Source organism: Xenopus laevis, chromosome 4L (genome assembly GCF_017654675.1).
Source record: "Xenopus laevis strain J_2021 chromosome 4L, Xenopus_laevis_v10.1, whole genome shotgun sequence".
NCBI lineage: Eukaryota > Metazoa > Chordata > Amphibia > Anura > Pipidae > Xenopus > Xenopus laevis.
This window is the reverse complement of record NC_054377.1, coordinates 70,406,307-70,429,733: the sequence shown is the minus strand read 5'-3', so window position 1 is coordinate 70,429,733 and position 23,427 is coordinate 70,406,307. Positions and strand designations below refer to the sequence as shown.

At 39.5% G+C, this 23,427-nt stretch overlaps 1 protein-coding gene across 7 annotated transcripts in view; it reads right to left on the bottom strand.

Annotated features, from left to right (window-relative positions):
* The window catches only part of kifc3.L (kinesin family member C3 L homeolog), a 37,590-nt gene extending 15,736 nt beyond the window's left edge, over positions 1-21,854 (bottom strand). Inside the window, exons 1-2 of one of the 7 annotated variants that reach the window (XM_041590267.1) lie at positions 21,782-21,854; positions 4,645-4,738 (exon numbers count right to left, since the gene is read on the bottom strand). In XM_041590267.1, the coding sequence (XP_041446201.1) occupies positions 4,645-4,738; positions 21,782-21,799 (112 nt within the window). In that variant the 5' untranslated portion in view covers positions 21,800-21,854. The other 6 variants (XM_041590266.1, XM_018258095.2, XM_018258096.2 and 3 more) reach the window with 6 other exon arrangements.
* Between the last annotated feature and the right edge of the window lie 1,573 nt (positions 21,855-23,427).

Here is a 23,427-nt window from a genome sequence, read left to right as displayed (position 1 = left end):
TCCATTTGAACACTTTGCCACTGCTATATATATAAAAAAAATATTTTAGGTTAGGCTCTGGAGTCTACTGGTGTAATAGGATTCATTGTAGTTTGTATGTTCTCCCCACGGGTTACCTCCAGGTCCTCTGTTTACATCAGGACTATATAAATAACAAATTTAAAGCACCTGTCTACCTTGTTTTAATTTTCTTTTTTTGTATTTGTCTAATAAAGACAATGTTAAGAATACAATAAAGTAAAAGTGTAATTTCGATTTGGCCCAGATGCTGTAGTTTGTATAAAGGTGCAAGGCTCTACTTGCACTTTCAGTATTATGCACACATTTGCGGATTTTTGGTTGTTTGGCCAAAACCAAGCTAACCATCTTCCACAGATGCCAGAATCCCCTTAACTGTTAATAATGCAGGGCGCTACAAGGCATGAGGTTAAGGATAGATTGACTAATACCATATGAAGATTTTCTTGCTGGTAGAAAAACCACCACGCTACTGCTGTCTGGCCCAATCTGCCCCATGGTCTGTATGCACTGAGACAAATGGTGGAGTTAGTCCCAAAAAGGCAGTTTGGCCCAAAATCAATTCTGTGTGAGCTTTAGCAGGCATGCCATTCTTCTCAGAGCACATAGAACAGGGTCAGATCAGGGCAGACCTGCAGAGAAAGGATTACATAAAACAGCCTTAATTATTTTCCTTAGGTGTAGCACAACGTAACAGAAACAACAGAATTTGATAAATAGCTTCTGTAAACCCTGCACCCGGACTTGTACAGCTTAAATTATTTTACTGACAGAGGCCACAAAATACAGCCATTTGGGATTCTGTGGGCAAGGAATGACTCCCACCGGAAGTCTGGTTGCTGCAGATTATTGCTTGTACATCTGTAGCTTTAAAGATGTATAGAAAATGCCATTCCTGGGACATTGGCTCCAGTTGATGCCAGTTCTCCCTTTGTTAAAAAAGGGAACGTGTGTCAGTATGTCAGTATTATTTCAAGGCCACTTCCTTCTGGCTAACTATGCTGACTTGTTGATCCTAAGGAAGGAGCTTTATTTCATACTGCACACATGTTTACCTTTTGCTTTAATCATTTGTTCAGGCAAAGAAGTATTGTTATTAAAACACTCTGATGGCTATTGGTTAAGCCAATCATCTTCAGCACTGGTGACAATAGCTTTGTACAAATTTAAATGGAAATCACTACAGGTAAAACACATTACACATGTAACTGCGTAAAGTTGCCTTGCAAGGCATTAACTTGTGAGGGCCTGTATGTCTATGACACAGGGCAATTTGCCATAGACAAAACAGCAGAGGTCCACACTTCCCTGTACCCCGTCACTAATGTTATTGTATAAAACTTGTCTGGTTTGTTTCACAAGAAAAGGTGACAGACAGGCACCTAAACAAAATGCTCCAGTGAGCCAGAAAGGAACTAGAAATAGTACCAGGAAATGTATTCCAAGTGCAGGCATCTTCCTGCCCAACATTTGCAAATAACCTATTTCTGGCAGCCTTTTTTCTGCTTTGTATTAGACTAATCACACACATTGTGAATTGGGGAATTGTTACATTTTTCTTTGGTAAAACCCTTTCCAAAACTCCCAAATAAAGCAACAAATTTTGAGGCAAAGATAGTGTGAAAATTGCCTTTACTGGAGTGGATTGCAGTGGGGGGTGCACACCTTTGGGTATTATGTTACTGAGTGCTTTGCAAAGAATGTGCGTTTAAACAACTGCCCTGCCCAGTAGAGCTTACAATCAAATTCTCTATCCCTAACACATGCATACGTACGTCAGTGTGAGACACCAAGTAACCGACCATTGTGCTTCTGAACTGTGGGATAAAAGCGGTTAAGTGATTTCTTCCTCTGTGGGTATTGCTCAGCTGAATGCACCAGTGTTCACTTCCCAGTGCAGTTAAACAGTATTTTTCTGCTGATAGTGTAACAGTTTGACATTAAGCAAAGGGCATTCCAGATTGTAACAGATTCCACTTCTGCTCCTCCTATAACTAGTCCTTTCCTTTTCTCTTAACGGCACTCCCATCGATTTCAAACTGAGCAACGCTGTACTTCGAACTGTCAAGAGTGACCCAAAGTCCCATTTCTGCAGCAATCCCGTAAGCTTGAATGTAGGAGACCTACACCAGTCATGTCCATACCTCATTCCAATAGACACACAGAGGGCTCCAGTCCGTTCCAAACTTCACAGGGTAAAGGACAAGTGAGAGAAGGAAATGGGGAGGGGGTGATGGAGGGAGGAGTGCAAGGGAGAGCTGCAGAATGGGGAGGGGAGTAGAGGGAGATGGAAAGTTTACAATGAAACTTAGAAGTTTACACTGAAACTCACATTAGTGTCCCTGCTGTAGGAAAGGCACACTTACTGATTCAGATCACAAATGTAAATAAATCCAAATCCACCTGGCTTTCAGTGACTTTCATTTTTTTACACACTGACCTTGGCAGTATACACAAACCTTTAAGCAGGGAAATTCTCATGTTCTGCTTAAATAGAGCTGTCACTATAAAAAGCCGGCAATATCCTCTCCACTATATATTATAGAAAGGACAATAAAGTGTGCTCTAAGGGCCAGACTCCTTGCAGCTCACAATAAATGAAGGGGAAGGATATTATACTACTGTGTCTTAGAATGAAATCAGCCTGAGTATCATGGGTCTGCCCCTGAAATCAGTCTAATCATTCACTGCCATTGAAAGAGTAACATGGAATATAGGCAAGTACAGAACACGGCTTATCCAAATGAAACTTTAAAAATCAACTATCCATACGGTAGTTCAAGGAAAATAGATATGGCTTCACTGACAGCACGTTCATTCATGTGCCACAGCTTTAAATAAATACTACTAGTGTGTGCTGCCTTGTTCTAATATACTATCTATTAATAGCCTTCTATTACATTATACTCTAAACTTCAGTCTCTGCGAAATGACAGGAGGATTAGATGGGTAGTTCAGAAACTGAGCTCTCAAGAATTTGGACAACTGCTCTACTCTCAGGTCCCCATTTGTTAAAAGAATGGAACAGAATGGAATGGTCTCTGTAAGGCTGGGGCCTTAAAGAAAATTCTTAAGAGACATGCAATCTAGTCCCTAGGCCTTCAGTTGCACAGCTCAAAGTTATTGATCTCAGTTGTCACAACACACTAGAATTTTCTGCATTCAGACCATTACTTTGTGTGTGTGTTCAGCTATAACCCCCAGCACTCTCAGCCAGGCATCTCCAGATCAAAGAGAAAGTGTCACCGAACAGTCTGAACGGAGATGCTTCTCTTTGGCAAGTAAGCAATACGTTCTACAGAAACACCATCTTCCTTGTGTAGAAAGGAAATAGAAGCATATCACACCAACACCTTTGTGGTTCAACTGCTTGCAAAGTGCAGCATAATGAAAAGGGAAATCTGATCTTGTTTTTCCATTGTATTAGGAGCGTGCCTAAATAAGCACTTAACCCAGCTATAAGGAAAGAACTTCCTCTCACAGCCTAATCCCAGTGCTTATACAAGGAATAAAAAATAATTGCACGCATGCTTTTTGTATTCAAATATTTTTCTGATGATATTTTTATATTACAAATTAATAGGCATATCAGAATGCAGCTTTACAATGTTATAAAGAAAAAAGGATAGAGATTTTTCAGGCATTATGAACAAGGTACAGTGGTGAAAATGTTCTTTTGCCTTAATCAGGGTCAAACAACTCCCAAAACTTTTATGCCTCCTCCTTTGGCATACTTTCATATGCTCCTCCTCCCGCAATTCAGATTTCACACGGCTGTTAAATTCATGAGACTCACTCTTGTAAACTGCAGTCCCCAAACTGAGGATTCTGGCAGCTTCATTCCACATTCTTAAATGCAGTTAAAATAAAAAATAAAGGCCCCCAACAGTGAGTTGAATACATTTGCTGTGTTGCTATCAAATATACTGCTCACCATGTACTAACAAAGAAACATTCTATACATGCAATAGAGGCAGTTTTTTTTTTTACAATTTTGAGTTAAAACTAGAAGCTAATGGGCCCCACGGCATATTAGTTGTCACACCCTAAACTTTAAGAATAAGACATTTGTAATATGAAACTGCTCTTCAACCTGTGGCCCTTTGGGTGTCCTACAGCTTCTGGCCCCCCACCCACCCTGACAGTCACTGGGCCCGATTACTGTACAACTATGCCCCTTGCTGTAGTATGCCCCAGTAAAAATCTCTATTTTATGAAGAATAACACAATTAACATAAATATGTTCACCATCTTTTCTGCCCTGTAGATATGAAACATTTTGAAAAAACTACCCTAAAGCACCCATTCCCTTCCCCATGTAAATACAAACCAGTCTATTTTAGTTTGCTGTTCGTAATTAATAAAACAAAATCTGATGAATGAGCCTACTTCTAACTTTTAAACCCTCCATTGCACCCCAAAAACCATGGCTCCCATGCACTAGCGCAAGTACCTGAAAAACTGCAGTGCTGGTAACTACACGCATTGTCGCAGCTGCCCCCATGATACTGACTCTCACCCAGAGAAGCAATGGCTGGAATGCAAGCCAACCTGCTCTCTCTACCTGAGTGTCCCTCCTACAGCAACAAGCAGGCTGATGCATTCTGGGCGGTACCAGATACTCACCACTATGCCTCAGGGAGTCTTGTACAAAAGGGGTCGTTCTGAATATCCAGCACTGGGAGGAGAATGAATGTGAGAGAGAGCAGCAACCAACAGCCTGGAGAGACACAAGCAGGGACAATTATGGTTAGAGGCAAAATGTCATAATTAATGCACTGTAGAGCTTTAACCATGACTCCCAGCAAACTGAGTGATTGCAAACACAGCCAATGAGCAAACAGAAGAAAAAATATTTTCAATGACAGGGTCGCATGTATTTATGAAATTATCCCACTGAAGTTTTAGAAATGCTTTGTGACCTTTTAATGGATTATAACATATGGCAGAGTTTGAAAGCAGTATAGACCAACGAGAGACAGCTGCCAATGTGGCAGCTTTTCCACAAGTGCTATCAACCAACACTACTGTTGAAGGGCTCAAATGCCCAAAAGGAATAGCTTTGCTCCATGTACACAAAAAGCACACACATAATCAAGTGTGCACAATGAGTTTCTGCTGTGCATTAATCTAATCAATGAGTGAGAACAGAGAATCAAGTCATTTGCATACAACACAGCCATTAAATCAGGTTTTTCTACCTGTGAATGTACCGTCTCGGTCACCTGAATTCTTTATTCTTCCAGTTACAAAGTGTTATACACTTAGATATGTAGTGGCAGTCTGCATACGGTGGGGGCTCTCCACCCAAAACGGCTTTTTGCAAAATGCTCTGTTCTTAGCAACTTTCCAAAATATCTAGTCATTCAAGATGTTCAGTGGTTATAAAGTTATTTGCAAATGTAATTGCTACTGAAACTGAAAGAACTGATCGTTTACCAGAATTTGAATCTGAAAGAAACTTTCCTATATCACATGTACAGGATTATAGCAGCTGCAATACCAAATTAACTTTACCAGGCTAAGCCTTTGAAAGCAGCTGATAATGAGTGTTTCAACAGATCAATTAATATCTAATTGGGCAGTACTGTGCATGCATCTAGAAGGACCCTATTGCAGAATTCATTGGTCCCACGACCATATAGCTAAGGGAGCCACTTTGAACTAGAGTTTTCGTTCTTCTGTGGTAATATTCTGGGGTGCTTTCTCCTAAAGGGTTTCGTTTGGGAAGGTCAGGGGTGAATTTTGAATTCTAATGTCTATATCAGTGATCCCCAACCAGTAGCTCGTGAGCAACATGTTGCTCTCCAACCCCTTGGATGTTGCTCCCAGCGGCCTCAAAGCAGGTCATATTATTGAATTCCAGGCTTGGAGGCAAGTTTTGGTTGTATAAAAACCAGGTGTACTGCTAAACAGAGTCTCAATGTAGGTTGACAATCCACATAGGGGCTACAGCACTTATTTGGCACCCCAAGAACATTTTTCATGCTTGTGTTGCTCCCCATCTCCTTTTACATCTGAATGTTACTCACAAGTTCAAAAGGTTGGGGATCCCTGGTCTATATTAACCTTAAGTATGTTGTGGGTAGTAAGCAACCTTTGAAACTGTCAACAATATTTTAATTTCATCATTTATAATTCAATCGCTTTCCCAATCCATCTGCCACCTACTGAGATTGAAACTGTTCTCTGCTTGCTAGGTTAAATGACCCCAGCAAACAGGCTGATCCAAAATTTGTATAATTCTTCAAATAGATTTTCTAATCATCAGCCATCCTGATTTTTTTAACCACTGCTTGGTTGCTAGGGGGAAGAGATTGCAAGCTGTAGAACAAGAATGTATAGTAATTCATAAACTACAAAAGATAAAACAGACCAAATGTAAATCACCTTAACATACTAATGTCTAAACTCATATAATATATCATATAAAAAGTTTTGGGTAAGCCTATACTTATTCACATCAGGACTTTTCTAGATTGTTTGCATGGATTGGAAGGCAGCATTTTGCAAAGGTAAGCACTATGGTAAGGGCTGCATTGTGTTTATATGTGAAAGATTTCTGATAAGCTACTCGGCAAATGGCTAATAGTGTGATCCTCTTGAGGCTAAGGAATTAATACGTCATGAATTTCAGCAAATGATTGGGGCTTAAATGTGACACCTCCCCATAATTGTACAGAACAAAACTTAACACAACAGGAGAAATGTTATTGCTACAAGAGATAAAAAGAATGTACAATGAGTCTATCTTAGGTTCCACTGTGCATAGGTCCTGCAAGCAGTACATGCAATAAGGAGCTACATACAGTATGCTCATGCATTAATAAGTTATTTTAGAACAGAAGCCACATTTGCTCCCAATATGGTATCCTGTAGCCACCAAGCTTTTAAACCCAAGCTTTTGTTGCAATGGTTACTTGACTACAAGCAACCTTTTACTCCAAAAACCCCTATCATCTTAAACAATAGTTATAAACTATAATCCTCCAGTTAATCTGAAATGCATCCACGCCAGTGCTGGTGATCTGAACACCTTTTTTTGTAACACGGAGTAAAACAAGCATCTGTGCAGAGCAGACTCTTTTCCCTGTCACTTTATTCTTGTTTAGTTAAGCAAATGTGGCATATTTTTATATAAACTGACATATTCCTGTTTATTTCACTAATCAAGTGAAAACTGTGTCTACGTCTTTGTCCATACGGAGATGGATTCACATAGTCTCCTAGAAACACCTTACATATGCTGAATACCCAGATCTCCATCTCATGGGCTGTATGACACGGTCACCAACGTCCGGTTATTCAGACAGACCCAGAGAGTCATTATGTATCATTCATGAGCACAGTTCTCTACTTGCATTAGTCAGTCTCTGGCATGAATATGTGTTATTATACTCCATAAAGAGGCCATGCATTGAAGCCGCTGCTGAACCAAGTGTATCAGCAAGATAAGCATCAATGAGGGGCCAAACTGAGAACATGCAAAGGGTCTAGTATTAAAAAAAAAAAAACAAGGTACCAATAAGGGCTCTTACACATGAGCGTTCCGACCTGCGCTCCCCTGCGTTCCGTTTTTTGGCGTTCAGCCGCAGGGGAGCGCAGGAATAGACGCAAGTCATTATTTGAAATGGGGCTGTACTCACTCAGGCGCGTGTAGGCGCCGAACGCAGGAAAAATGCAGCATGTTGCGTCTGAACCTGCGTTCGGCGCCTACACGCGCCTGAGTGAGTACAGCCCCATTTCAAATAATGACTTGCGTCTATTCCTGCGCTCCCCTGCGGCTGAACGCCAAAAAACGGAACGCAGGGGAGCGCAGGTCGGAACGCTCATGTGTAAGAGCCCTAATGGTTCTAATATCAGTTTGATATCAAGTTGAACATCTGGATTCACATACGACAGCCCAGCGATTATGACTGCTGCTTTGTAGAACTGTGGTTTTGCAATTAATTTCTGACCAACACAATATCTGCTTGTGGTTTGTATGATGGTGCAGGTTCATTGGATTCAAATGAAATCAACCCTATCAAGCAGGTGCACTTGTGTGAATACTGTAGGGTAATTCAAGTGTACTGGGGCAGGGACTGACGTGAATGATTAAACCTTTATGCAAAGCGCTATGCAAAATCATGGTGCTATATAAATAAATGATAATAAAATACTCTCTGTATCAGAGCTTGTACAGATTTATGCCAGAATACTTGAGTCACAAGCTTTTGGAAAGCAGAGTTTAGAAACTTATCACCATGAGGCTGGCAGCTGGGCCTAGAGAGTGCTGATGGAGATTAAATATCCTTGGGCTGACCTTCATTAGCAGCGCTCTACAGATATCTGCCAATTGGGTATAGCAGCTCCACTGCTCACAGCCTTTGTTCATTGTTCCAATACAGAAGCTGCTTTCTCTAACCGGGACAAATAGGATGGGAAGTGAAATGTTTTGTCTCTGACATTTCTCGTTGTACTCATTAACCAAAGTGGAATGCGGCAGGTTTTTACCTTTGACTTCTGGCTCTGCAGAACACACTACTTTTTAAAACATGTGACAGTCCACCTGACTTTACAAGAATTGGATGCATGTCATGCTAAAATTCCACAAATCCTGATCCTTACAAAGGGGAAAAGACTAGATAATTCCTTAAGAAATTGTTGCACAAAGCCCTCAGGCACATTTATGTCTCCAGAAGTTCAGGTGTGAATCTAATGCAAAAATTTAAGAGATAGGGCTGAGAAGGTGAAGTGTAACTAGCTGTAGGGATATAAGCAATGAACTGATTGAGTTTACATGGGACCAGATCAGAAGGGAAGACCAAAAAGCAGAAAGGTGGATTTGGTCGCTACATTGCATCCTCCAGAGCAGGAGCTTGTTATCTGATAAAGCTTGATAAATGGCCAAGGAATGCCTGAAACATTGCTGTAATGCCCAGAAAATAATGCAATAAAGGCAATTTTAACTTAAAGAAATTGAGTAGTGCTGTTCCAACTTGAATTGTCTACATACATATACAAGTGAAAGTGGCTACTGGGGAAAGTTGCACTACATTGGAAGTTGGAAATCTGTTGTGCTGACTACTTGCTGCTGATCCAATAAGACAGGACATAGCAAGGGATCTCAACACTTTTCCAATAGCCATGTTTATAACAGGGACAATTTCATTAATGTTAGTAATGTTGCTCATGAGAAAGAATACAACTCTGTGTATGCAGATTTCCCTGGGAGCCACCCCCCCTCCCGACTTGGATGGAATCTGTTCTCAAGCTTTTCTTGGTTATTAGTACCCTCACTTAGAGCAGAACCACCTAATTTGTTATGAGAGCAGTTCTTGGTTTTTCTGTGTTGTGGAACTATATCTCTAAGCTATTGGTAACGCCCTTTTATTCACGCGAGTTCTTATGTCATACATTCCCAAGCCTATAAAACTATTGCTTTGTTCGGAATTTCTGACTCTTTGTGGGTTCAGAATCCACTGAGTTTGTGTCATATTAACATTCTCTTTTTACGTGGTCTCCAGTAAGTGAATTTATAAGACACTATTGTCAATAGCACTTACTATCAAGCTGGGGTTTGGTAAATTGTTTAGGGAGTACATTTGCTTTGTTGCCCTAATGCCTCTCAAAGCCTGGACACAAGCCACTAAAGTGAACTTGAATAGGCGATCACCAGTGTTTATAGGGGATTTCCCCCCTCCCCTCAAACTTGCACTTGCATTTAAGGTCAATTACAGGCAGCCTGAGTGTCAACAGGTGGAGCAGATGCCTGGCTTGCCCTGGGCCTTGTGCATGTTCGGATTCTCACATTTGGTGAAGTCCCCATACAAGCAGATCTTTGCCAGATTTATCCACTAACGAGGTGGGCTAAATCTTCATCATCTGACCGCTTGACCCCTGGGCCCATTATGACCAGTCCGGAGTGAACTCTCAATGCAATCCCTTCCAATGGGATTTTAAAAATTGCCAGATACTGATCAGGCAGCACCTACCAAGAGCCCCATACACAGAGCCAAGCTAGCAGCCTTTATTGGGCTGTGTCTGGCAAGCTTTAGTATAATGTAAAAACAATGCCAAATGTTATTCACATTTGTTTTTTTAATTATCTACATTTTTTTTGTTGTGCAGCTGTCAGTTTAGACAGCTGCAACAGCTATATGGTTGCAAGCACTTAATCACCCAAAAAACTAAGCAACAGCTAAGAAGTTAGAATGCAATAGTAGATGGTCTAAACAGAGATATGAACAAATAAAAATAAGAACACAGCAAAGCTATAATTGTTTTATAACAGAAAAAGTAAAGCCTTGCAAGCAGTTATTTGGTTGCTGGGGTCATAACTCCAAAGAAAATATAAAGATCAATGCAAACATTGCTTAGATTATGTTCTATCGATCAACATGACCTATAGGTAACTTTTAAGTCGATGAATAATTTCAAAATACATTTTTAGTGTCAGTATTACTTTAAACCTGCTTTCACAGGAACTGCATCGTCATGTAAACACAAGATCATGCATTTTCATTTCATTTTTCTCCAAACACACATTTTCACTAATGCTAGGTATTATTGAAAGCTCCCTCTAGTGGCATTATACAGAAACTTTTAATAAATATGACTATTAAAAAAGCATGGGAGGGTTTAAATAGATACAGGTATGGCATACCTCCCAACTGTCCTGTTTTGAGCGGGACAGTCCCACTTTTGACAGCTCAACCCTCTGTCATGGATTTGTACTGATAAGTCCAGAGTTTCTCTTTGATCTGCTGCACTGAACGGCCAGAAACAGATACAAAGTTTCTAACTTAATTGGGTCTTGGCAGACAGCCCAGAATAGATACTTAACATACTTTTGTAACAGTTTGATAAGATAAGAACGAAGACTCATAGCCTAAAGGGCGATTCACCTTCATTTGTAAAACTGTAATAACATATAAAAAACACAGAAATGTGTTCAAACTTAAATAACCTGCCAAATTATGTAACATGAACATGGTAATTAGGTGGCCACAAAAATTGTCGTGGCCAAAAAAAAATTTGCCGCGATGCGTGCGTCGAATCTATTTGTCATTATTTCTGTTTCCTAAATGTTGGGAGGTATGGTATGGGATCCCAAATTACAAAAGGATCATCTCCCATACAGTCCATTTTAAGCACAAATAATTCAGATTTTTTAAAAATGAGGTCCTTTATCTCTATATTAAAACATTACTTTGTACTTCATCCCAACTAAAATATCATTAGTCTTCATTGGTGGCAAAACAATCCTATTCAGTTTAATGTTATAGGATCATTTGGACACAATGGAGTCTATGAGAGATGACCTTTCTGTAATTCGTAGCTTTCTGGATAATGGTTTCCAAATAATGGATCCCATACCTGTACTGGCAATTCCTTAATGACCATAACGTTTGGCGACTTGTCTGTATCACAGTTAAGCAAATGAGTTCTGTTTTAATAAGTTAAGTCCAAAAGCATAATTTGTCATGCTGCAGCAACTTTTACATCATGCCTCCTGAAAATCGGTTGTGCATAGTGAAATTGAAGAATATATGTCCCAATTGTCAGTCAAATTACCTTAAATGATTCTATTTTTTCCCAAGAACACAATCCACACATCCCAACAGCACTACTACTAGACCCATTTGTCAATGTAGTGCCTAAAGGTGGAGAAAATACATGCAGCTCTTCCACAGAATGGCAGTTGGCTCACAGAGTACGAGCCTTTAGGCCTATTATTTCCTAGCTGTTATTTTATTACATGGTAGAGAATTTCCCTGCCACTACCTCTTGCTTGAAATGTGAGTGAAACATCTAAATATTTAATTTGCAGCCTTGGGATCAGGCAGCACTGTGCTCAGCAACCTTTAGTTCCAACACAAAGAGAAAAAAAAAGAAAAAAAACAGTAGGGTCATTGGCCTGAAAGGAAATGTATGTGTATACACAACATTCTGGTTTATAAAGGCTTCTTTTATACCACAGCATGAAAGTGTTCACCCTCACTGAACAAAATAAAGCTGTCTCTATATGCTGTGTTTTTCAGATACCAGAGTTCATGTACCCCCAAATGTGATAACTAGGTGTGGGATCCGTTATCCAGAAACCCATTATCCAGAAAGTTCCTAATTATGGAAAGGCCATCTCCCAGAGAGTCCATTTTATCCAAATAATCTGAATTTTTAAAAACGATTTCCTTTTTCTCTGTAATAATAAAACAGTAGCTTGTACTTGATCCCAACTAAAATATAATTAATCCTTACTGAAAGCAGAACCAGCCAGTTGTGCTTATTTAATGTTTCCCATACCTGCATCTATATCTGTATAAGAGCACAGGAGGATCATGAATAGACAGTGGTGGGTAAGGAAGTCTGCCAAATACAGATACCCAGAATCCCTACGTTGTTTGTGGGTCCAGAAGGCCAGATCAAAAATGCATTTCCCAAAACTAAATATGGCAGCAGGGGTTGCCTCCTGGCCTGTATTTGAAGTTGAGTGGAAAAAGAGTCCAATGATGTGTTAAATGCAGTTCAGGCAGAGCTTTGCATAGAAAAGTGAATAAAAAAACTGCAAGGGAAAAAATTAAAATAGGAGAAAAAGTTTATAGAAATGTATGGTCAAAGTGGCTACCTGTGGGAATCCAGAGTTGCAATGATTTCTGCAACTAGTGAACAGTACAGCACAAACATAGCTATTGTAAGACAGTCACATTTACTTTATACATTAAAAGAACAGTAACACCAAAAAAATTAAGTGTTTTAAAGTAATGAAAATAACATGTAGTGTTGCACTGCACTGGTAAAACTGATGTGTTTGCTACAGAAACACTACTATAGTTCATATAAACAAGCTGCTGTGGAGCAATGGCGGAAATTGAAAAACGGCTATATGGCACAGGTTAACTAATGGATAACAGATAACACCATTAGACAGACAGAGCTTATCTGCTATCTGCTGTGTAACTTGATCTTTTTCTCCTTTGAATGGCTGCCCCCATTGCTACACAGCAGCTTATTTATATAAACAATAGTAGTGTTTCTTAAGCAAACACAGCAGTTTTACCAGTGCAGGGCAACACTGCATTATATTTTCATTACTTGAAAACACTTTTATTTTTTGACGTTACTGTTCCTTTAATAAGGTACAGCAAAATTAATTACAGCCCCAAATCTATTTGTCTATGCATATCCCCCTGCCAACAATTACAGTTTCTTTTTCATATCTTAAAAAAAAACAAAAAAAAAAAAAACAACAAGCAAAAAAAAAACGTATATTTATAGTTTTCATTAGGGAGCTTATTATGTACCATACCTGAGGCATTTCAAGAAACAGCACCTTAATCCTCAATACACTGGGACTGGCTTACTACCATAGCTTTTATATTGTACAGGTATGGGACCTATTTTCCAGAATGCTCGGGACCTTGGGCTTTCCAGATAATGGGTCTTTCCATAATTTAGAACTTCATACCTTAAGTCTACTAGAAAATCACTTAAACATTAAATAAACCCAATAGGCTGGTTTTGCTTCCAATAAGGATTAATTATATCTTAGCTGGGATCAAGTATAAAGTACTGTTTTACTATTACAGAGAAAAAGGAAATCGTTTTTAAAAATTTGTATTATTTGATTATAATAGAGTCTTTCCGTAATTCGGAACTTTTCGGATAACGGGTTTCCGGATAACGGATCCTATACCTGTACGAGCATTCAGTGGCTCTACAACAAGTTACTAGATAAAATCAAAGAGGTGCCAGGTTGCTTGGGTTAAATAGCAGTTTGCTGTTATTCAAGGAGATACCCCAGAGTAAACAAGCAGAATGGCAACTCCAAATTAAATAAGGAGGGAATGCTTATAGAGTTGGAATTCAGGTAAAAAATAAATAATTGCTAAATTGTTATATCTTATAGAATACAGGTATGCATTTAGAACATGGATTAGCTTTGTGTGTATCCTGCTGTTGTGTAAATATGAAGCACCAGAAACCAATGAGCTGGACCCTGGAGAACTCAGAGCTGCACAATTCCAGGAACCACATACCTCTTGCAGGGAGATGCAGGCTGTAAGCAGGTGGCTCCAATAACTGCCAGTTACACACAGTATTACATTCTCTGCAAACGCTTTGCCATCCAGGAACGCTCAAACTTCAATGACAGCCAGACGAGTGAGGTCTCTTTCCCTACAGCTTCCCCGCCAAAAAACCTGAAATAGCTCAGCTCCTCTCCCTTCCCTGCCTCCCTGGCCAGCACAGCTGATTGCCTTCTGGTTTTGCTCTTTCTTACATACCTGACTTAAGGAGTTGCTGAGTATCTCTCAGGCGGGGCTAAGCACTGGCACATCATGGAACCGGGACTGTGACTAAGAAGCAGGGAATGAAGTAGACCCAGCCGAGCTTATAGTCACAGTCTTCCTCACAGGACAAGGAAGTTCACATAGGGAAAGAGTTGAAAGTTCCAACAGGGAGGTAATGGGAATTTCTGGCACGTCATATCTTCGGTAACAGGTGATTTTAACTGGAATATTGGGAGGCAGATTTTTGCAGAGAGGGGTGGGATTTATGCCATTTGTGGGAGATACATTTCTCAGCTATGTCTCTTGAATTCCCAAAGCGCCAAAGTTCTAATATTGAAATATATAATGAATAAAATATTAGAGGCTGTCTATCTAGCTAAAAATCACCATACTTTGCCCCTTTGTGTTTAATCCATGTACTTGAGTGGGAATTTGCTGAGCATATTTGGCATTAAAGGGGTGTTTCACCTTTAAGTTAACTTTTAGCAGCCCTCCCAACATTTTGGAAACGGAAAGAAGGACAAAAAGATATGGCACGCGGAGCGCTGGGAACATTTTTTTGACCACACCCCCTAATTACCATGTCCATTTTACAAAGTTTGGCAGGTTATGAAAGTTTGAACACATTTCTGTAGTTTTTATGTTTTATTACAGTTTTACTAATAAAGGTGAATTGCCCTTTAAGCTAAAGTCTTAACTTATTTAAAACTGCTACAAATGTATCTTAAGTATGTATTCTGATAATTAATTTATTTCACACTCATGCAGAGAGTTGTGAAATCCGGTATAAGCTTATTCGATAGTGTTTATAAACTTCAAATTTTTCTCACCATTCAGTTAAACTGGCTCAGGTGCCAAATGCCCCGAGCCTCTCACTTAAGGAAGGGGGGAGAGAGAAAAACCATCCCCAACTTTGATATCCCCAATCTTCAATTTGGTATTTAGCTTACCGGATTTCTGCTGTGACCCGGGTGCAGCCGCCCCGAGTCCGTCGCCAAGAAATAAACGCCAAGTTACGATTATTGATGTATGGCAGCGCACTCCAGACCACATTCAATAGTCACCAACACCGCAGTCGCTTGTTAAAAAGATAAATTTTATTTGAACATTAGGCTAATAAGCGTCTGAGGTCTGACGCGTTTCGTGTTCACACACTTCCTCAGAGACCTCGAGACCCCGCGCTGCCATACATCAATAATCGTAAGTATGTATTCTGGGCTCTCTGCCAAGAGCCAATTAAGTTAGAGACATTGTATCTTTTTTGGCTGTTCAGTGCAGAGAAATCGGGACTTTCCAGTACAAATGAAGGACTGCGGGAGAGGGACTGTCCCGCTCAAAACAGGACAATTGGGATGTATGTTTTAGTATGTTATAGAATCTCTGGCTTTTGGCTAAGATCAAGTGTAGTATCTTCAAAGATCAGTGGCAGAGGCTTTCTAGCTAAGGGATTCCTGGGAAGAATCCTTCACTGGTTGAGGTAGAGAGGCACTTGATCCTCTGGCCAAAGGGCTAGCATTTGAAACTTGAGCCCGAGCTGCGTCCCAGGCCTTGGGTGCCAGAAACCACTGGTGGAGAGGAACACCCTCTCCTATTCACATTCCAGTCTCTTAGTCAAATCAGTGCATGGTTGAATTTGGACCCTAGCAACCAGATTGCTGAAACTGCAACTGAAACTGCAAACTGTAGAGCTGCTTATAAAAAAGCGAAATAACTCAAAAAAACACAATTAAAAAAAAATTTAATCAATACAGAATATCACTCTACGTCATATTGGATCTATCAGTTCTTTCCAGAACTCCATCATTCTGAATTTTACATTATTAAGCTAGCAAAAATAAATCAGATGGCACTCACAACAGCAAATGTATTAAATGTTAGAGTCCTGCAGCGGGTTGCCCGCAAAAAAACCTGTGGTACCTTGCGGGTTGCAGGTAGAAGTTTAGGGTGTGGGTATAGACGCAGGTCGGCGGTTCTGCAGGTTTGTTACTCCTTTTTTCTGATCACGCCTACTTCCGATGATGTCATTTCCAGTTTACAATGACAGCACTTCCTGATTCTTGATGGTCAGTGGGTCGCGGGTCCGGGTTGAGAATAAGTTACTTGTGGGTCGGGTAACGGGTCCAATTGGGTAAGAATGCGGGTTGCGGGTCCAATTTGCGGATTGCAGGTTGCGGGTATGGGTCGAGTACGGGTTCCAAAAAATGGACCCGCGCAGGACTCTAATGTACTAAATGTACTAAATCCTTTTTGTGTTTTATTGAAATCTCCACACAATGTTTTGGGGGTTTCGCCCCCTTTCTCACATGCTCTGAAACAACAATTTTATGCCAAAAAAGTAGATGTTTTCTTTATTTCAGTAATTTTAATAACATAATGTTTTTTAACGTAAATTATAATGAATGTTATTATTATGTCACTTGATAATTTTTTATTGCTGTTTTTTTAATTAGTTAAGCTGAAATCTGTGCAGTCCCACACTGGTCATGGAAGTTGTTTCCGAAAGCATCAACTTCAGAATTTGGGGCAGCCCCAACTAAATGTTTAAGGTGAGTGACATGATTTTCTGTTGTAGACCCCCCCCCCACAAATATTTAGTGATATTTATGAAAATCAATTCTATATGTGATGCTAAATCAGAGAAAACAAGAGACCTATACGAGAAACTTTGTATGAAATTGGTAAAAACATTTCGGTAAATATTTCCCTTTTACATCCTCTACCTGAGCCACCATTTTTTGATGTCCTGGGTGCTCCCTCACTGAAAAATCAAGGTTCCTATTGCAAGATGTGTGTGAGTAAAAGACACAACTCTGTCCATTCATTGGCTGATGTTACCTGGTATGCTTGCGTATCCTTGGCTTGTGCCTGAACTGAACCAGAGTGACAGAAGTAAATGATTAAAATAGCATTGTTTCAATATGGGATTATCCATTGGCACATACTATTCAATATTTCCTGATGCTCAGGACAGGAACTAGCAAGCAATATACCCCCTCCCCCCAAGACTCCCACCTTGTCTTTATCCTGTTTCAATTAGGAGAGGTTCTTTGTGGGTTAATGCCAGCAGGTGTCTCCTTTTTCATGAAAAGGCTTTATTTATATGAAATAATGTTTTAAATATTAGCTGTATTGTGCAATATATTTTATACAGACTTGCAGGCCAGGATTTGTAGGGAGGCCAGCCATATTATGGAGACCTGTGCGCCCCCTGTTTGCCAGCGCATGTGCTTGTGGTGGAGGGGATTGTGGGCAGGCACAAGGACTGTGCGGCCTAGGGGGGCCTGCCCGAGGAATCCAACCTTACAGACTTGCAATATTCAGGGGTATAGTTCCCTTTTAACCCCAATTAGTCTATGAATTACCAGCATTTGCCCCTCATTTCCAGCTCCAGAAAAGAAAGCATCAAAAAACAAAATAACTCTAGAAATAAGCCCTCTAAAGACTTTTACAAGTGATGTTTATTTGACTATTGAAATGCATGCAATAGTGTTTTGTTTTTGATGGTGGTTTCCCTTTCACACACACTCTCATACACTCACACACACACACAGACACTCTGCATGTCTAACCTTGTGTCTCATCTGAATGTGACCCAACCCATTTTAGTCAATAGATCATAGATAGTAAGTCTTAAAACAATTGTATGACGCTGGGAACGGGCATTACACTTCAGGCAAAAGGAGCCACCTGTGGAAAATATGTGATCACACGTAGCAAAGGTGTGTCATGAGAGAGTGGCCAATTTACTATGGGATTTACTACCAATCCTAGCTATGAGGAGAAGCGGGGACAAGTATATTATAGTGGTTAGGCATGTTCATAATGTTGGAGAACCAAAACTGCAGGATTCAAATAAATATATACATACCAGCGTGTTAATAGAATGGCAAAAGTAATTCATATATATATATTCTTAAATTGGTCATACATTGCAGATTTAAGATGCAAATACAACCCTTCAAACTGAGGCGGCAGCTTATATGAAGGCCCGGAGTTCTAATTTGGCCACCCCTAGGCCCGGTGGGCCTGTACCCCCCAGTCCGAGACTGGATACATTGTGTCATTGCATAAACATAATGACACTGGGAGCAGCTAATCATGAGGTAGCATGGTTCATGTAATGACACAATGACAGTCTTGTGAAAATTATAGGTGCTATCTTAAATCCGCAGCTTATTTCACCCTGATGTGGTAGTTACCATTGCGTTTGCATTGCAATCAATACCCATGCAAAAATAAATACTATGCTGTCAACAAAGATCATTTTAATCTGAACTACTCATTTTTCATTTGAACAATCTGTGACAGTTCTAATCAAAGTAACAACTGCAAACTCACTGCCTTTCAATGAAGTGCGATCAATTCAATCCTTCCAGCTAGTTTTCTAAACATGATCTACTAACCTTACAGCAGTGTTACATATATTTTGGTTCAAGCTAAATTCCTGGCTGGACTCTCAAAGGAGGGCTTGTTGAACTTTTTAGCTCATTTAGTATTTCACTTTTGACATTTAGCTTTTTATCTCAAAGGGCTGAATCGGAACAGGACAGTTGGGAGGTATGTTTCTATAACCCCCACTTTTTTTTTTTTTAAATCTCAAGAGGTGTGGAAACTGTTTGTGTTGCTTTACCTTTAAATTCTATGGAACCCTTGCACAATGTGAGAAGCTTTTTCTAACTACCTATTTTGTATTCTAAGGAGATAAACTGGAGTTTGACCAGTGGGTTTGACACTTTGTCAAAAGTTATATGCACTGCGCTATCATTTATTTATATTATGTTTTTTGGGAAATCACCCAATCCACCTCTTCCACTACATTAGGGTCTTTCCCTGCCTAACTACAAAAGGAATAACAATGATAGTGAGTGATTTCCTGCTTGTGTATACTGATCGCAGCTCATCTATTTGCTGTGCAATTCTGATCCAAGCTGATTAGCTACTTTGGCATGCTGATCCGTACATGTCTGAACTGCAGCTTCCGCAGACTGATCCTGAAACTCTGACTACCATGTCTGACCTGCTGACCCAAACCAACCCCTAGATCTTAGACTTTTTTTGGCAACTACTGAAAACTAAAATTGCTAATAAACTATCTCAAATGTCAGTTATACTTACTTTTTGATAGTATATTAGGGCTCATTCATTTACCACACAGCCTGCAAAGTCCCCTGCAGTCAGTTAACCAACTAAGAAAAATCTCAGTTAATTGCATTAACATGCACTCTTTACACTTTGATAGTTGTGCTTGGCAGCACTGTCTGCCTCCTGTTCCAAATTGAGTGCTGCTGTGCCTATTGATGCAGGGTAACTGTGTGGCTACAGCCACTTTTGAACTGTAGCTCCAGGGTTCCCACAGAGGCCTGCATAATAGGCTCAGCACAGATGCACCAGAGTTGGGCGCTCACATCATTTTCTCACACCAAATGCTAGAAAGGGCATATACAATTGTATATTGCATGTACTATTACATCAATTTTGACACATCAGCTGCAATTACACAACCCCCATGGCAACTGCAGTGATGCTGGAAACACATCACTGTGTTTTTTTAGACACATAGCACATAGCAATAGTTTCATTTACTTCCACGGTCAAAAGGAAAAACACCAAATAATGAAGTAAAAGAGCAGCCATAAGACATGTACATCTGTATAGTTACTCAAAGTTTAAATAGTTACTCAAGAGTAAAATAGATGGAGAAGTCCCAATTATTTTATTTGCACAGGCCCCTAAGGGGAACAGTATATTTGATAGTGACATATTGGTGGCACTCCTTTGTGCAAGACTGACATTCCTGATTTGTAAAAGACCTCCAATGTATTTTATGCGTCTTTTATGCACCTGGGACAACAAAGCTCCTGCTGAAAATAAAAATTATGTAACCCTTGGTGTAATGCCAGGATGATGCCGGGTGGTAACAGTTAGAGGGTTTAATGTTCATTTTCTCTTGGAATTATTATATAATATCTGTATGTTCCCACTGCATCATGCTGCACTGTAGAATGTCCTATTCTTTCACAGATAAATAATAATAACAGGGTGCGGGCCTATTGATGTTGTAATCATATACTCCTATATGCCGCCAGATGCCTTGGATTCCAGAAGATTAATGTATTTCAAAGTCTGAAGTTTAAACTTCATGGGTAATTATTTATATCTACTGTGCCTCCTAATGTTCTCCAAAGATACTCGTTTACTCTCACTAATAGGCATATCAAAAAGTTGGCAGTTATCCTGGAACTAATGGTAGATTCAGTTTTGGGTTTTACAAAACAAAGATTTGAAATCTGCTAATAGCCTATCAGGGCTATAATTATTATGCCAGAAACCTTGTAGTTTGAAGACCAAGCAGTACACAATTAGTAGTGTGTGAATGGGTGTGTACCAATGCAAAGGGGCCTGGAGCAAAAATATAGCTATTTCAGGACAAGGCTGAGCACATATTATATAGTTACATAGTTGGGTTTAAAAAAGACCAAAGACAATCAAGTTCAACCCCTCCAAATTATCCTCAATGTAAATATATACACAAATTCATATCGACTTATACTCACATAAAATACTATATATCACAATAAAATGCTTGTTCAAGAAATCATCCAAGCCACTCTTAAAAGCATTAATAGAATCTGCCATCATAACATCATTCCCCAGGGAATTCTACAACCTCACTGACCTCACTGTAAAGAACCACCTATACTGCTTCAAATGAAAGCTCTGTTCTTCCATTCTTGCCTCTAATGCATTGATCCTTTTAATGGGGAAAAAAGAACCATCACCATCTGCCTATAATGCTCTCTAATGTACTTGTAAAGTGTAATCATGTCTCCTCTTTAGAAAACAAACCCAACCATGACAGTCTACCTTCTAATTGAAATCTTCCATCCCCTTAACAAGTTTAGTTGCACATCTCTGCACTCTCTCCAGCTCATATATATACTACATCTTTTCTGAAATAATCAAGTTTATATTCACCTCAGTCCTCATTCTGTCTTCATTCAGGAGTTGGGTGTCAGATGAATGATCCAATATTTCTTATAGGGGGGCTCATTTTGCCTATTAGAGCTCAATCTTAAAATCACCAGAAATCCTGTCTCTGTACATGTAGAATTTGTGCAAAAGGCAGTTACTTTGTTAGATTTTGTTTTTACTGGAATCAGTTATTTGAGTGAGCTCTAATAAATCTGAACTATAGGAAAGTGCCCATGCATGTACATTACAACTCATTCTGAATCATTCCGTTCAGACAAAGCCTTGGGTCATTGAGCATTGTCAACTTGTATCTCTTGAAATAACTTGGTTCTCTGCATAAAAAAATATTTCACCAGATACACTAGTGAAGGTGTGTTAATAATTTTCACCTATTGTCCATTACATTTGTGGAAAGGAAGCAAGTTACATTGACCGTTACATTGCTGGTTGAAATTATTCTAAGAATGAGAAATCAGCTAATGGAAACACTAGAAGAAATAAAATGTAAAAATACTAACATTCACCTGCAGCCTCATTGGACAGGGGTGTGGCCTGATGGTACTTAAGGCAACAGATGTTGATTTGGGTTTTCTTCCTTCCATCTTCTCATCACTGACTTTTCCTTCCATCTTATCCTTTCCTCGTAGTTTTAACAGTTGCTTGAAGGACAGAACTAGCAGTGTACTCAGAACAAACATGGTAAAAATGTCAGCCCTGAATCAGTTTGTGTTGGTTCTCTGCAGGTTACAAATAATCAATATATGTATTCATTTTATTCCTGGCCCAACATATTCCGGTTCCATATCAGAAGGGTGCCAAGCAGTTTGTAGCTGAATGATGTTCATCTGCCAGACCTTTCGCTTTGGGCTCTAAATCTGAGGATCAAGCCACACGCAAGGCCTTGTTTCCATGAGATTTCAACATCCAATCCTCTTCTTTAAAAAAATCTTTAGAATCAAAGCCCCAGCATGAAATAAAAGGTCATATTATATTCCTACTAACATAATAAGCAGGCAAGGGCGTGATTCCTGTTGCGGCACCTGTCTCTTGAGTCTCCAGGCATGTAACCCAAAAGACATACATTACCAACAAGTCATGTTAAAGAACAGAAAGTTCAGTGATCTGCTGTGTAAATGATGTGTTTTGTAGCATAGCCTCCTGATTAATCTATAACCAGCCCAAGCATTGATTGCGTACATGCACTCTGCCTGTGATCCTCAGCAGATCTCTGGATTATTAGTGCTATAAAGCTTGTGCTCTCAGCTTCCCTGTCCTCCCTACTGCCATCTGTCTAGCTGTAAGAGGATTGGGAGACCTCATTGTGGCAAAACTAATTTTCTGTGTTGATGAGAAAACTAAACCTGTCAGCAGACATGAATAGACAGCTCCATGGCCACAGGATGGCATGTGTATTTTTTATATACTCCCGCTGAAGCAGTATTTTTGTATGCATATTATTATGTTTTGTACTCCTTGGGGTTATTTATCAAAATCCAATTTTTTCAATTGGCATCAGGCATTTTACTCTACAGAGCTTTGTTAGAATCAAGAAAACAAAACGAATATGGCCAAACAAATACAAATTATGAATGAGCATTCTTCTATTTTTTAGTGAATACCTGTACTAAAATAATTTATAGTATATCACAAGGGGTTCTCCTACCAGGCACAGAAAAACCTTACTATAATATCCCCTCAAACTATTTGCGGTAAATCCTTCGACTTCGATATTCAAAGTTGAAGGATTTACATTCGGCAGTCGAATATCGAGGGTTAATTAACCCTCGATATTCGACCCTATGTAAATCTGCCCCGTAGTATCTAGTATAATTAAGTCAAAGACAACTGGACATTTAGTTGCTATTTAGAAAAACACTAAGGAGGTTACTTATCAAAATCTGATTTTTATCATGTTTTAAATAAAAAAAGTCTGACCAATCTAGAATCCATGATTTACCCTTATTTATCATTAAAAAACAAATTGGATCGGGAAAAACAGCAAATTTTCCTGGTTGTTGCACGAAAACTGCAAATTTTTTGGATTGTAATGAGAAAAATCCCCTTTTTTCGGATTTGACGGCCGAAAAGTCCAAATTTTCTGATCTGAAAATTCTGAAATGATCTGATTATCGTATGAAACTCAGCGCAGACCATAATATCTTCA